This window comes from Poecilia reticulata, chromosome 5 (genome assembly GCF_904066995.2).
Source record: "Poecilia reticulata chromosome 5, P_reticulata-male-v2, whole genome shotgun sequence".
NCBI lineage: Eukaryota > Metazoa > Chordata > Actinopteri > Cyprinodontiformes > Poeciliidae > Poecilia > Poecilia reticulata.
Genome location: NC_088834.1, coordinates 26,218,838 through 26,234,423, shown reverse-complemented (window position 1 = coordinate 26,234,423; position 15,586 = coordinate 26,218,838). Strand labels below are relative to the sequence as shown.

Sequence of the window (15,586 nt, the reverse complement as noted above, 5' to 3'; positions counted from 1 at the left end):
TTTCATAAAACAAAAAGACGTCTATGTGGCGCAAATGTTTTTTCATATTATAAAATACGCCTGATATGACTCTCTGGCGATATAGTTGGCTTATCTGGTTTGTTATCTGGTTTATTTACTCTTAACTCCCAGCACGCCGTTGAGTGCGCAGTGACGCCATCACGTTCGACTGAATGAAGCGTCATCCTTTCTGATGTAGAGAACGGCGCGGCGGCCTTTTTTCAGCTGCGCTCCGTTTTCCACTGCAAACCCTCTACTCCAGCTTCAGCATTTTAGTTCTTATTTCCCCATTAACAATGACACGAAGGTTGGCGTTCGTCGCTGTGTGCTTGCTGTTTGTGGCCGCTTTGAGCTCGGAGGTTTCAGCGGACGGTTTGGTGAATGAGGATGTGAAGAGGACGGTGGACCTGAGCACTCATCTGGCTAAGATCACCGCGGAGATTGTGCTGTCCAACCATGGGCAGTCCTCCGTCCAGAGCTTTATATTGGCCGTAGATGCAGACCTGGCACCTCACATGGCATATATTGGAGCTTCGGTGAGTCCAGCGTTTGTTAAAGAAACAGTACCGACACCGCATCATGTCACCTGCTAGCTAGCGTTAGCTTGTGATCTTTTGTAAGCGCAGATCACTGGCATCAAAAAACGCCACAAAAAGCAGGTCGCAACCGTTTTATTATTTAGGTTTCAACTACACAAGTATGCGCTCATATCATGGAAGTGTGTTTTTTTATAGTAGGCATGAAAGCAAAGCAAAAAAGACGACCCTGTTTGGTTATTATTCTGCAAGCTAGGAAGTCAGTTCACCATAAATGGCGAGTGGTTGCAAATGTTAACAGTTGTGTATTAATAAATGCATGACATTTACATCAGTTCACACGCTGTGGTGTGATAACTAAACCCCAAGAGAATCAATGGAAGCTGAAGAGGCTAACAATGCTAGCAGATACCCTCTAACTTCCGCAGGGCTCCGCGCTCTGTCAGTGGCTGAATGACACGTATACGCTGGGCAGGTCACTTCCGTGTGTGACTCCGCACTGCCCTTTTCCCATGCCTTTTCCTGTGGATGACTGTCACAATAACTAATTTTGATGGACGATATATTGCGCCAGAAGTTATTGCGGTGAACGATAATACTGTTATTTTGAGACCATTTTCAAGTAATTTAATGGTAATGGTATAATAATGCAAGACCAAATTATCAAAAATCAATGAATTTTAAATAAACATTTAACACCGGAGCTCTAAGACATTTTACTATCCAAAATATATAAGCAAAACAACAGAAACAGAAATGAATTATAAAGTCTCTGCAAACAGTTGAGACCAAAGCACTGAAGCAGACTGAAGATCTTTGTCATCCAGTTTTTGGCAGAAAGAGGAAAAACAATAAATCATGAATATGGAATTTATTGATCTTGATTTAGTTAATCATGCGATTAATTGATTGTTTATTTTGACAGGCTTAGTTGCAAGGCTGTTTTCTGACTGGACACCGTGACATCAAGCTGGACGTTCTCTCACGTTTTGTATCTTAAATTTTATTACAGGTGAAGGGCGATGAAGAGGAGGATGGCACACTCGAACTTCAACAGACATCAATCCAGGGACAAAGGTAATTTGATCTCCTGAAATCCATTGTTTTCCGTTGTAATTAAAATACCATGTCAACTGTTTACACACACTCCTAATCAAAAAGAATGGATTATTAATTTCAAATATTTTGAATAAAAACAGAATCAGATGTTCCTATCACTATGCTTGACAGTGTTTTTAAATATGAAAACCTTACCTTGACTCCTCTAAACATCGCTCCTGTCATTTTGACCAAACAACAGTTTTTTTTTCTTTTTAGGTTGAGTATAAAGCTCTTCTCCAGAAGGCATTTCGGTTGTTCACTGGCCCCAACCTCAAGCTTAATGAAAATATGTGGATTATGGAAGGAAACAACAAATTTCAATGAGCTTTTTGTTTTAGAAAAAGGTCAAATTGGTCCGTAAGATGCTGTTAAAATGGTTCCAAATGTTTGATGGGTGCAAAATGCACGTTTTTGAGGTGCAGCTTGGTTATAGATATTTTAAAGAATTTTTTTAGTGGGGGTTGCATCAATATATTTGAGCCTGTGTGTGTAACTTTACCTATCTGCAGATTGGAGAAAATTCACAGTAAATTCAAACTTCCACATCAGTAAAAAAAAAAAAGAAAAAAAAGATTGAAATTCATGATGACTGAAAGCAAGCTTCTGTCTGGTAACTAATCCAAATTTTTCTTCTTCTGTCCCGTGTCAGAGGGGAGTTCTACAAAGTGCTGCTGCCCTCCACTCTGGCTGCCGGTGCTCAGCTGAAAGTGAAGACCGAGATGATGTTTAGCCACGTCCTGAAGCCGTTCCCTACACAGATCACGCAGGCCGAGCGTCAGCTGGTGGTTTTCCAGGGCAACCACTATCTGTACTCCCCGTATCCCACCCGCAGCCAGAGCACCCGCGTCCGTCTGGCCTCGAAGACGGTGGAGAGCTACACCAAGCTGGGCAACCCCAGCAAGACCGACGAGATCATCGAGTACGGACCGTTCCGCGACGTCGCTCCATTCAGCGAGGTATGGCTCCGCCCACGTTTGGTCAGCTCGCCTAAAAAGGTGCCAGCAATGCCGGCGACTTAGGTTTGGTTTTTGTTTTCTCAACCCGTCAGGATGCGTTGAAGATCCATTATGAAAACAACACACCCTTCCTCACCATCACCAGCATCACTCGCACCATTGAGGTGTCTCACTGGGGGAACATCGCCGTTGAGGAAACCATCGATCTGAGGCACACAGGGGCCATTTTGAAGGGCCCTTTCTCGCGTTACGACTACCAGCGTCAATCGGACAGCGGCATCTCCTCCGTCAAGTCCTTCAAGGTATAAATGCCAACATGCAAGCAAAGAAAATCCTTCAAACATCAACATGTGAAAAGCTCAGGCCTTTCTACTAGACATAAAGTCAAAACAATGTAGTTCTGGTCTGGTGATTATTATTTCTTAGATTGAAAACCATCTGATCCAATTCTCTGTTTCTCTTGTTTTCTCTGGTTTGCTGATGACATACGGTGACTCCCGTCTTTTCTCCCACACAGACCATCCTTCCTGCCTCGGCTCAAGACGTCTACTACCGGGACGAGATTGGCAACATCTCCACCTCCCACCTGCAGGTACTGGATGACTCTGTGGAAGTGGAGGTCAGACCGCGGTTCCCCCTGTTTGGAGGCTGGAAGACTCACTACATCATAGGCTACAATCTGCCCAGCTACGAATATCTCTACACCCTCGGTGAGTTCTGGAAATACTTGGTCGCTGTACTGCATAAAACTGAGATGCTAACTTTATTTATTTATTTGCATTATTTTCCATTCTAGGCGACCAGTATGCACTGAAAATGAGACTAGTTGACCATGTCTATGATGACCAGGTCATCGACTACATGACTGTGAAGATCATACTGCCAGAAGGCGCAAAGTAGGTCCCCCCCACCCCCAGTCAAATCTGTCCGGTAGGTCGATGATATGAAAATGAAACTTTGGCCGACGTTAATATGGTTTTTTTTTCTCTTTTGTACCAATCAGAAACATCCACGTGGACACACCTTACAAAATCGACCGCATGCCAAACCAGCTGCACTACACGTACCTGGACACGTTCGGCAGACCGGTGTTGGTAGCAACTAAGAACAACCTGGTGGAGCAGCATATTCAGGACTTTGTGGTAAGATGATGGACACAACTGATTTAGTGATCTAGTTATGAAGCATTAGTTGTTTTCATTTTTTTCTGTTGTAGACGAAAACCTACCATCTTTAGCTGCACCTTGACTTGATGCATGTAACAACCCTGAGATAAAGGAATGTTAAAGTAGCTGTAGTGTTTAACAAAACTAGACTAAGATGTGAGTGGTTGTACCCTAATCCTAACCTTACCCTTTTGAACGTGTAATTATTCACTTTCAAAAACATGGTTATCCACCAGTCTGATTAACTCGCCGTTCCCTCTTATCATCTGCAGGTTCATTATACCTTCAACAAAATCCTGATGCTGCAGGAGCCTCTGTTGGTGGTCGGGGCCTTCTACATACTCTTCTTCACTGTGATCATCTACGTTCGGCTGGACTTCGCCATCACAAAGGTATAAAAGACCGAATGCCATTACGAGTTATGTTTGTGTAATTTCTTCGTTCGCTTCGTTCATTTTACTCTTCTGAAGACTCGAGGCATCGCCATATGGTGCCTTGGCGTTCCTACCAGCTGAATAAAAAGCCCCATCATTCCAGCGGTGTCTGTCCTTTGTTCAGGATCCAGCAGCCGAGGTGCGGATGAAGGTGGCCTCCATCACGGAGCAGGTGCTCACTCTGGTCAACAGGCGTCTGGGTCTGTACCGCCACATGGACGAGGTGGTGAACCGCTACAAACAGTCCCGCGACACGGGCGCGCTCAACAGCGGCCGCAAGACCCTGGAGGCCGACCACCGCACCCTGACCAGCGAAATCAGCTCGCTGCAGGCCCGCCTCAAGACGGAGGGCTCCGACCTGGCCGAGAAGGTGCGCGGGCCGGCTGTTGACAATTGGGAAGACCGTCAAACCACCGCGTCGCTCACCAGACTGTGTTCTTTTTTTTTTCTTTTTCTTTTTTTTATCAGGTCGGAGAGATTCAGAAGCTGGACGGCCAGGTGAAGGAGCTGGTGTGCCGCTCCTGCTCGGAGGCGGAGCGGCTGGTGGGTGGTAAGGTCAAGAAGGAGACTTACATTGAGAGCGAGAAGAGTCTGACCGGCAGGAGACAAGAGCTCATCAGCCGCGTCGACAGCCTGCTCGACGCCCTCTAAGCTTCACACCCACCAACATGCTGCTTTCATCAAGTATTGGTATGAAAATGACATGAAATGTGACACGTTTTACACGTTTTTTTTTTTTTACCGTCATTGCATCCAGACATGGACTATCAACATCTCATTTTATGCAAGTGATGAGTTTATCTGGACATGTACCTCTGTGCCTGGTGATAAACTTGTGGTTCACTGTTTGCTTGGGTTCGGAGCAGCTACATAACAATGTTTGTTTCTGATCCTTTTTTTTTTTTTTTTTTTTTTTTTGAGCTAGCCCTTAATCTCTGTTTCACTTGCCTCAGATTTCCTGTTCTGGTCATTCCCTCTGAAGCATTGCATGGTTTAAGGTTTTTGAAATGGCCTCACATCTTTACTCACTCATACTGTATTCTGAAACTAAAGATTGTAAGCGTTGTTGAAGAGGATGCTTTTTGTTCTATGCTGACCTCAGCTGCAGTTTTTTGCCCCCGGACTGATGTTTTAAAATTTGAAGCTCTGAATCTGCATCAAGGCCAGCGCTTGTTTTTGATGTTCCCGACTCATATTTTCTACATTTTGTATGATTTACTTTTTTTTTTTTTTTTTTTGACTCTGAGATTAAAGACTAAAGGAGATTAGATTGTGTGGAAGACGAGACATGGAAGCTTTTGTTTTGGGAAGGGGGCATTGATATGGATCTCGGTTAAATTTGGAAATAAAGTTTGGAGAAACTCATCTTTGTCTGCTTTTTTTATTCTTTCTAGAAACGCAGTACCCTTCATTCACCACAAGAGGGCATACTGGTGCAAAGAACCACCTTTTTGAAAAGCTAAAAACCGTCTTTAAAAATGTCAGTTTCATTTTTTTTTTCTTTAACAGCTTCAGAAAAGATGAATCCACATTTTCGTGGCGACTTCTGGCTCTCATGGTGAAGTCCCTGCAACTTTCTAACTCCAACCCCACCAAATACTTTGGTAAAAAAGTCTGGGGTGAGAACAAGTGCAAAGAGGGTCAGCTGAAGGTCAAAGCTTTCCCTCCAAGGTCACCGGGGTCCCGACAGGTCATTTCCTGCTCCATAATAACAGCCCGGCTTCTCTCACAATGATGGCGCTCACGCATTGTGTGTGCCGTACAATAATCATTCTCAAAACACGGCGGTGAGAAACCACAGACAATGTCCGTCAACACAGACGCTTAGTGGTGGTAAAAGGTCACACAATGGCATTTTTGTTTGTGTCTTTGGACTTGAGTGGAGCTTTCTCTGAGTCAGAGATGACTTCTACTTTCACAAGCTGTTTGGATCACATCTGCTCTACTCTAGCATGACATAATCAAATGTCAAATGGATCGGTCAATTTATTAAGAAAGTTCAGGTCAGAGAGAGAATGACAACTCGCCACATTTACATTCCATGTCTCCAACTTCCTTAAAGGTTGCAGACATGGAAATGGTGCCCCATGAGTAGGCGGACCATTTATACTGTAACAAGACCACCATGATGCATAACGGTACTAAAAAGCCCTGCAAAAAAACAATAGAAACGGACCCGTCTGAAGTAATTTAACCAAGACAAATGTGAAACAACCAAAAGAAAATACACACACACAAAAAAAACAAGTTAAATGAGATGCAAAATGAAAATGGACTGAGATCGACCAAAGTCAAAACATCTAAAATGAACATAAAACAACTTCAAAGAATCTGTAATAGAGCAGAATAGTACATGGCTAGAAACAAGCCAACCACTAACCAGGTAACTCCAGTGTTATATGTTTGTTGGGTTGTGTGTTTTTCCTTTTGGTGAATGGGATTTTTTTTTAACATAATGCTAAAAGAAATGATTGCGTACACGTAAATGTGCCAGAATCCTGGACTTCAACATTTTTATTCTAAACCAGCTGCTTTTGTTAGGCCTGTTTTTTGAAGAATGGACTGTGGGGAAGATGGAAGCAATCTTATAAGTATGCATAGCCTTAAAAGCTCTATTGTCATATTACAACCACAAACTAATTCATTCTAATGCAATTCTATAAGACAAACCAACAGAAAGTAGCTGCATGGTGGCTCAGTGGGTAGCACTGTTTCCTTAAGGTCCTGGCTTTGATACCAGCCTGGGCTCTTTTTGCCCGGAACATGACTGTCCCATGTTGTTTGTCCTGTGTAGTCTGTGATGGACTGGCGACTGGTCTAGGGTGTACCCAACCTCCTACCCAGTGACCACTGGAGATGGGTACCAGCTTCTTTGTGACCCTAGACAACTGACGGATAGAAAAGCTGTTTAAATCTTGGGATATTGTTTTGTAACATAATTCTGCTTGATACATTCCCTCAACCTTCTCCCTGACATGTCTCCTGTGTTCCTTGGTGTTCATGATGCTGTTTGTTCGCTAATGTTCACTGATAAATCTCTACATTTATACTGAGAGTAAAGGGAGTGAACAATCAGGTAACATATGAAGGCAAATACTCACTAGGTCATATTTAAGGACATCAGAGTTAATGGGGGTTAATAAAAATGGAAAATGAAAAGCACCTGCACCATAAAGAGACCCAGCTGAATGTCGGGGGGTATTTCGGGGTTGTGCTACTTTGCTGAAGCCACCTCAGATGGCTCCCTGCATCCCTGACAGGCCACTGGCATGTTGTGGCTGACTGGAGGCCTTGCAGTCCTTTCAGTTCTTAGCCCAGGATATGATTACCGGTCGCACAAGCACTGCGGTTTATCTGTTGCTGTAAACTGAGCAGAATACAGTTTAAACCGGAATTCGTGTGCAGCACTGTATCCTGATGTGGCCAACCGAGCGTGTGTGCGAGTCTGAGGTGGATGCTGGGGTTTGTGCAGGGCGTGTTTGGGACTGGTTTGGGCCATGTGGTTGAGCTGCTCATGATCCCCCTCAGGCACGGGCTTGATTATTATCTTCCTTTCCTGAAACATGGTGTTGATGCAGCCTGTGTTTTGGCTTTTATCTTCCAAAAATCATGAATATGCAAAATGAAAAAGGAAATATGGACAGGGTTTAAACTAGACATCAGGTGAGTGTGTGCCGTACAACTTCTGGGCCCAGTGACGCGGTGGTGATTGATTACATTCGGGGCTCACCTGCGATGCTCTTCCTCTTAATCTTTCTTGCTCTATGGTAGACACACACAATCACACACCGACACACACAAAGAGAGAGGCAGAAGTCACCAGTCAGGGAACAATATCCTGCTTAGAAGACCCTTCACAGCACACTCTCATAAATCACTGAGACAGAGCCACCACCCTGACTGTCAGCATGTTATTATGCGCCCACTCTCAGGTCTGCATTCTTCACTATATAAATTCATTCAATTCCCCCAATCCTACTCCTCTGCCATGAACGCATGTCATGAAAAAAAAGAAGAAATACGAGTTCAATCTGAACACACACACACACACACACACAAAAACCTTCCTCACCTGCACTGATTCCCTCTGGCTACGCTCAAAGTGCACACCATCACAACGGCGGCCCTGTGTGCCCCGAACCCACCGCGGCCTTCTGCAACCGGCCATTCCTCAGTGACAGGGTGCCGGGACGAGGGGGATGAGAGGCTCTGAAGGGCGAGGGTGAGGAGTGGATGAAAGCCTCCGCGGCTCGGCAGGCTTGTGCAGGTGGCAGGTGTGATGCGGCCGGGTGCAGAAGCGCGAGGGCGAGGAAGAGGAGGACAATGAAGGCGTCTGTGACCCTCGGCGCAGCTGCAGGAGGAGGGGAGGAGCAGGGGCTGACAGACGAGACGGTCTGACAGGAGAGAGGAAGGGGAGAGGATGGCCCCGGTGAGCGCGGAGATGGAGATGGAACTTCAAACGGAGGATTGGGTTTGTGGGTGTAGAGAGACACATTCTTGTCTGGCACGGAGTAGGTAGGGACATGAATGGGTGGGGGGTCAAAAGTAAGGCTTGGGTGAACCAAGCCCAAGTCTACGGACGTATTCCTCCTGTGCGGATGTTACTGCGCCATGCACTTTCCCCTCAAAGCCTCTTGTCTCTGTCAGTGTGCATACTGATGTCAACCACTCTCTCTGTATGGATTTGTATTGATGAGACAGTAATCCTCTCCCCTAGCTGCCCTTGTGTGAAACTGTCCACAGCTCCCACTAAGGCCCACTGATCTCTGCCACATGGAGCCCCATCAAAGCATTGATGGTCATGCCTCTCAGAGCGCGTTTTGCCAAACATGCGCCGAGTGGCTCGCACACGGTCCCTCGGCGCGGAGGATAAACCACAGATGAAGGTCTCTAACGCCACGCCAGACTTTGTATCATCCTGGATCATGTGAAGACGGAGTGAAACAAGGCTGCTCTGTGTTAAAACAGACACACGCCCATGCTCGCTTCCTACTTTCTCTATCGGACCTGATTAGAGTGACAGGGCCACTTCCCATTGGCTGTGAGAGTGGCCCTCTCCTTTCCAGGGCAGCCAATTTCCCCTACTCCAGAGCTGATAGGAAACTTTGATTGTCCACTCAGCTCAGGAGAGACAAAGAGATTTTTCCTCCTGCAATCCACATATCGCTCCATCACATCTCTGCCTACAATACCCCCCACTCCCCTCTTCACTTGCCTTTTCCTCTTTCCCTCCACCATCTCTCCTTCTTAGACTTTCTGGGCGTATTTCTATGAAGCTGTAGCCACTTTCTGTTGCGGGCTGCAGATGGTGAGTCCATTAAACAGGCACTGACTACTTTGATGGGCAGGAAGTTTCACTTCATGTGGTGACATCTGCATCCTGTGACAAAATCCTACCCCCTGTGCATGATTTACTCTGTTGGCTAACCACCGTCCACTGATAGCATTCCTTGATGAGATACATTTGCAATCCTGCCGCATGCAGAACAGTGCCATGGTCTTGTTGGATGTGAAGTAAAACAAGCATGGATTAAAGATTGGGTCACGCTTAGAGAGGCTTCTGAACATATCTGGGTGGGTAGGTGGGGGTGAACAGGAAACATCTCTCCCTTTCTCCCTCCACCCGAAGCTGGCGCTCCATGAGAACACACTTCCTGTCAGGACTCCTCAAACTTCCTGTCCAGCCACCGGGAATCCCAGCTGGAACATTCCAGCTGTGCGCCGCTCCTGACCCCCTCTCCCCCTCCCTCTTCATCCAGTTTCTTTGTTACAGAGTTCATTGGAGATATCCACTCACATTTATTATTAAGCAGGAAGAAATCAAGGTGAAAAACTCAAATCTCCCATTGGCAATTTTTACATCTGCAGTCTGGAGGGTTAAACAAGCAAAAGAAGACAAGAAAAAAATTACATTCCAAGGGAGAATAAAACAAACAGAGAAAGTTTGGGTAGGAATAGAAGCAGAGCAAGTCAGCAATAGAAAGACCTGAATCTGTGAATAGAACCAGGTAATGTGAATCCGAGTGGTAAGACAGAATCAGAAAAGTGAAATCAGCTATCAACACAAAAGTGTTTTTTTTTACAAAACTGCCTTTTCTAGCTGAGGAAAAACAGTAGCCTTTATAGCTAGTCTTATTCTATCCATCCGTTGTCAATACCCGCTAATCCTCGCAGGTGTTGCCTATCTTCAGGGTAATTTGATGAGAGGCAAACTACACCCACAAGGACAATTTAGAGAGGCCATATAATCTAACAGTTATGTTTTTGGACTGTGGGAGAAAGTGGGAGTACCTGGTGACAATGCAAACTCTGCAGAAAGATTGGGATTCAAACCCTGGACCTTTTTGCTGCAAGGCAGCAGTGCTACTACCATCTGTGCCAAAATGATGATCTCTTATTTATTCCATAATATGAACAATACATACGACATTTCACATGCAAATGATAAAAGTAAATATAACTATATACAATAAAAAAAGATTAGTGGGAGTTTAGCAGTCTCATGGCACGATGGATGAAACAGTTATGGAACCTGGTTGATCAGCAAAAAATATGGCAAACATTGGGGGGTGCTGTGGTGGTTAAGCACAACCCACATAAGGAGGCTTTATTCCTCTCCACGGTCGTTGAAGGTTCGACTCCTGGCCTGGTGACCTTTGCCGCATGTCTACACTCTCTCTCTTTTTTACCACTTTCCTGTCTTAGCACTTTCCAATAAAGGCCACTATAGCCAAAAAAAAAAACTTTAAAAAAGATGAAGAACAGTGAAATTGAGGAAGTACCAATGGCAGTTGTATGGGGACATGTGGAGACAGCTTTATTAATAATCTCTGAGAATAATCAGAGTATGACTGTCCTTAAAGCACAGAGTTCAAACGGTGTAAAGGAAAAAAATCCTTAAGAATTCACAGAAGTCACACTTTAGTAAAATGTTCCTGAACTATCTTTAAAGGTTGTGCACTCCAGAAATCTGGCCTTTATGGGAAAGTGGAGGGAAGAGAACGCTGCTGTTCAAAGAAGTCAGAAGTCCTGTTTGCAGTGGGCCACAGAAAACATCTGGCAGACGGCCGTCCTGTCAGATGAGACAAATGTTGTTGGTCTTCATTTAAACGTGAATAAAGGTTAAAGCAGCACCACACCCTGAAAACACCATCTCACACATGATGGCGGCAGATGCAGCAGGTTTTCTGTTCAGCAGGGCGGATGGAGATGCAAACGGCTTGAAAACAGAGTGGAGGTTCACCTTTCAGCAAGACAACAAATCCAAACATAACGCCAAAGCTACAATTCTCCAGTTTAGATCGAAGCACGTCAACATCTTAGAATGACCTAGTCAAAGTCCAGACTTAAATACAATTCAAAATCTGACAAGACTTTGAATTCAAATATCACAGATAATTTCCATCCAAACGGTCCAGCTGGAGCTGATGTGAAATGAAGACTGAACAAGCATTTCAGAATTCTGATGTGCAAAGTTGGTGGCAGCTGTAATCTACAATGTATAGTCAACTCAGCAAACTTTTCAGAAATGTATTCATAAAATACTTCGAAAATTATGAATCCCTTTCCTTTCACTGCAGGATTACTACTTGTGTTGGTCCACCATATCGAGTCCCAACAAAAGGTTTGTGTACAAATATTTTTCTACGTACCATATCTCGAAAAACGAGTCAGTCAGTTCATTCACGTAGTAACCTCTCCTGACCGAGCCCCGCTGCTGAAGTTCATGTCTTTCTCGCCAGGGGTCGCTACATAACAGCGCATTCCCTTCCCCCTGAAACTCGAGTCTCGCAGCTTCAATCCCAAAGGTTCCTACCTTTCCGAGCTTTGCAGCCTCCTCATTTCTACGTGCACGACTTTGTGTGAAAGCGGGGAAATGTTTTCGGGGCTATTAGTCTAATGGCATGAAATGAAAATGGCACAGGCATGCTTATGAATGCGCCCTGACACCGGGGGCCCCATATGGCGGAGGGAAAGAGCAGGTTTGGTGACTTTGCGTATGACCTTTTCGGAAAGAGAGCTAATCCCGAGCTATAATAGACTCCGGGACCGATATGGAAAACTGCAGGCCCGTTATCTCGGTTGTCTAGGAGACCATCAGAGCACCGGAGCCGGTGGAGATGCGGCGGTATTAAAAGAGAAGCGTGTGTGTGTGTGTGTGTGTGTGTGTGTGTGTGTGTGTGTGTGTGTGTGTGTGTGTGTGTGTGTGTGTGTGTGTGTGTGTGTGTGTGTGTGTGTGCGTGTGTCTCTCTTGGAAAAATATTTTCGTGTTTTATTTCCCCCCTTCTTTTTTTCCTTCTAAAAGTCTCGCTCAAATGTGCTGAATCACATCTTATAAACCCGGAAATGCTTATTTTATCCCCTCATTTTTGTTTCTTTAGTTTTAAATTCAGAATAGCAAAGAAAAAGGTTCGCAGCGCCCATAGGTCAATGGGGTTTTGTCATTATTCCTTTAAAAAATGAAAACTCACTCACCTGACATCAATTATAATTTTTTAAAAGGTCTGATATGATTGAAATGGGAGCTGAAATTGGCACAAAATGCCACTGCAGTTTGCTAGAAAGACACCAAGAAAGAAAGAAAGAAAGAAAGAAAGAAAGAAAGAAAGAAAGAAAGAAAGAAAGAAAGAAAGAAAGAAAGAAATAGAGAGAAAGAAATAGAGAGAAAAAGAAAAAAAAAAAGTCAGGTTCATTTGGCCTGCAGATAACAGGGCTGGTAAAAACCAATGGTGCTTGTTAATAACGCCTCCGTCCTGTTGTGGAGGTGAAGGTGGTGCTATCATAATTAGATGTGTTTATTAGTAAGGAATCAACTAGGAAATTAGGTCTTATCATGTTATCTGTCCCCCCCGCCGCCACACCTCGGTGTTGGATAAATGAAAAGTTTATAAATCATTACAGGCCAAATTAACAAGGCGTCGTCATATATTGCCTAGCAACACAATAAGCATCCCAAAAGGTGACCTGAAGAAATCAAAGAACTTCATCTAACCTAAATAAGATCAATCAGGCAGATAGGCTTCGCATTATAGTGACGCGCGGTTAATATTGTATTGATGTGCAAAGTGCGTCTGGCCAATAAGCTCCCCGTGTGACGCCAAGTAGAGTCTATTGGTGTAAAAAAAAAAAAAAGGGGGAAAAAAACAAAACGTGCAAATATGTCTCTTTCCTTACACGCCTATCTGTCTGTATCAACCTGCGGCATCTCTCCTTCCCCCCCAACCCCGCCAGCCCCCTCCACCAAATGATGCATTAGATGCATTGAATGTATTTGTTGTGCGAGTTTGAAAAGGCGGCGATAATCTGGGAGGGAGAGATAAGGAACACCAATTTATTCAGCAGCACTTTGGACCCTGCTTCCAGCCTCGGTCGGCGCTGACACCCCCAGCAGTTTGCTGATAACGATTAGGCCATTTATTATCTTCACGGAGAACAAAGATTGCGTGGTGCCGATGAAATATTACCCCTGGTAATAATCAGAAGGAGAAGGGCCCCGGCATCCATAATGCTGTGTGCATAAAAAAAAAAAAAAAAAAAATCTCTCTCTATATATATATATAAATAATATATATATAAAACACCGTGCGCGCATGCACACTACGGGAAGCACTCAAATTAATCCTTAAATAATAATAATAATAATAATAATAATAATAATAATAATAATAATAATAATAATAATAATAATAATAATAATAATAATGTTTTTGCTGATGTAAAAATTTTGCACAAAAAATGTATTTTAAATTTAATCTGAGCTAGACGTCATTGATATTTGCAGCCTAAAAGTCAGACCACAAAGAGCCCACAGTTGTATTTTTGATCTAATAAGATTCTAATTAAGGTGGTAATGTTAGAGGCATCAACGCTAAACTTAACTATTACTTCCGGGATAATTAGATTCATGTTGAATTCAGGGAAGGAAGGAAGAAAAGAAAGAAAAAGAAAGAGAAAGAAAGAAAGAAAGAAAGAAAGAAAGAAAGAAAGAAAGAAAGAAAGAAAGAAAGAAAGAAAGAAAGAAAGAAAGAAAGAAAGAAAGAAAGAAAGAAAGAACTCAATCGGATTCCCCCCGGGTCACCATAAACTATAAACTACATCACACCCAGCCCACATTTTTAACTTTTATAAGTTAAGTGAATTTTATGATTGTGATGATGAATTATGTTTGTTATATTCACGCTAAACAAAAATCTAAGTCACATCTTCGCTCTGCTGCTTTTAAGCATTTCACGGTGATTCCACTTTTTTTTTCCTTTTCTTCCTTTCTTTCTTCTTTTTTTTAATCGTCTCCTTTTTGTGTGCGTGTGCACTCTGGGGAGCACGAGGCCCGAGTAACAGAGGTCCTCGCGCCCCTTGCACCTGCCTGGCTGCGGCGCCGCGCACGAGTCCAGGTCGCGTGCAGGAGATTTTAGGAGCTTTGCATGTTTTACAAAGTTTGCTGCTGCTCTTCTTCTGTGTTGGGGGGCATAAAGCTCCAAAAGGAGAGGGGTGAGGTGGGAGGGAGGGAAGGAGCAGGGCGCATTTTTCTCCTTTAACACATTTAACAAAGTGGGTCGGAGGGGTTTGTGGGGGAGGCAGAGGCTGAACCACACATAGCCAAATCTCAGTGAGTTAATTAAGGCGCAGGGAGCTGTCAGAGTTCTCTCAATTTGGGTGACCGTCAGACTGAGAAATGAGATCAAACATACACGAATAAAGCAAACAATGAGAATTCAACCTACAGAGCCGGTGCAATAATTAGCATGTCTTTTATTTAGGTTGATATTTCTGGGTAGAAATATGCCAGTTTAACATAGAAAAGAGAAATACATTAAATTGTTAGCAAAACGTTCCTAATTGAAATCCCGTGTTCGAAATAAAACGTGAATTCATTTGTAACTAAAATGTTGCTGAAACTGTAACCACAGCAAATGACTTCCCCATGGGCAAGAAACTAGACCTGGTAGCTAGTGTGGCTTAGCTAAAGAGACTTCCCAAACTTTCTCAAGCACAAGGCTTATGAAGGTTCTGCAACTTTTACCAAATTTGATATATATATTTGTTCTTAATACAACCCATATAAACATATCCTTAAAGTAGATGGATGCCACCACACACAACCAGTTGACAAAACCAACATCTCCAGTTAAATTATAATCAAAAAGTACCGTTTCTTACCAAAATAAATCAACATTCTTTGCTTTCAACAATAATATACTATTTTTTAAAAAGCATCGGAAACTAATATGAGCTATAAAAATGTACAAAAGTTAATTGCCTCATATTTAATACCTCCGAAGTACGTTTTTATAGTGTAAACAATAACTAGCTAGAGGGCCTAATGAACGACTGCTGGGTGAGACAATCTTTTTTTTTTTAAAATAAACTATTTCTGCAGCTGCAATAAGAACAAT

The 15,586-nt window shown here is 43.5% G+C and overlaps 1 protein-coding gene across 1 annotated transcript; it reads left to right on the top strand.

The window, feature by feature from the left end:
- The first annotated feature begins 168 nt into the window (after positions 1-168).
- rpn1 (ribophorin I) lies at positions 169-5,558 on the top strand. Its single transcript, XM_008409603.3, has 10 exons — positions 169-536; positions 1,549-1,613; positions 2,287-2,593; positions 2,686-2,895; positions 3,111-3,303; positions 3,390-3,489; positions 3,597-3,735; positions 4,032-4,151; positions 4,318-4,563; positions 4,662-5,558. The coding sequence occupies exons 1-10, from the start codon at positions 297-299 to the stop codon at positions 4,842-4,844; spliced, it is 1,803 nt and encodes a 600-aa protein (XP_008407825.2). The 5' UTR covers positions 169-296; the 3' UTR covers positions 4,845-5,558.
- The last annotated feature ends 10,028 nt before the right edge of the window (positions 5,559-15,586 follow it).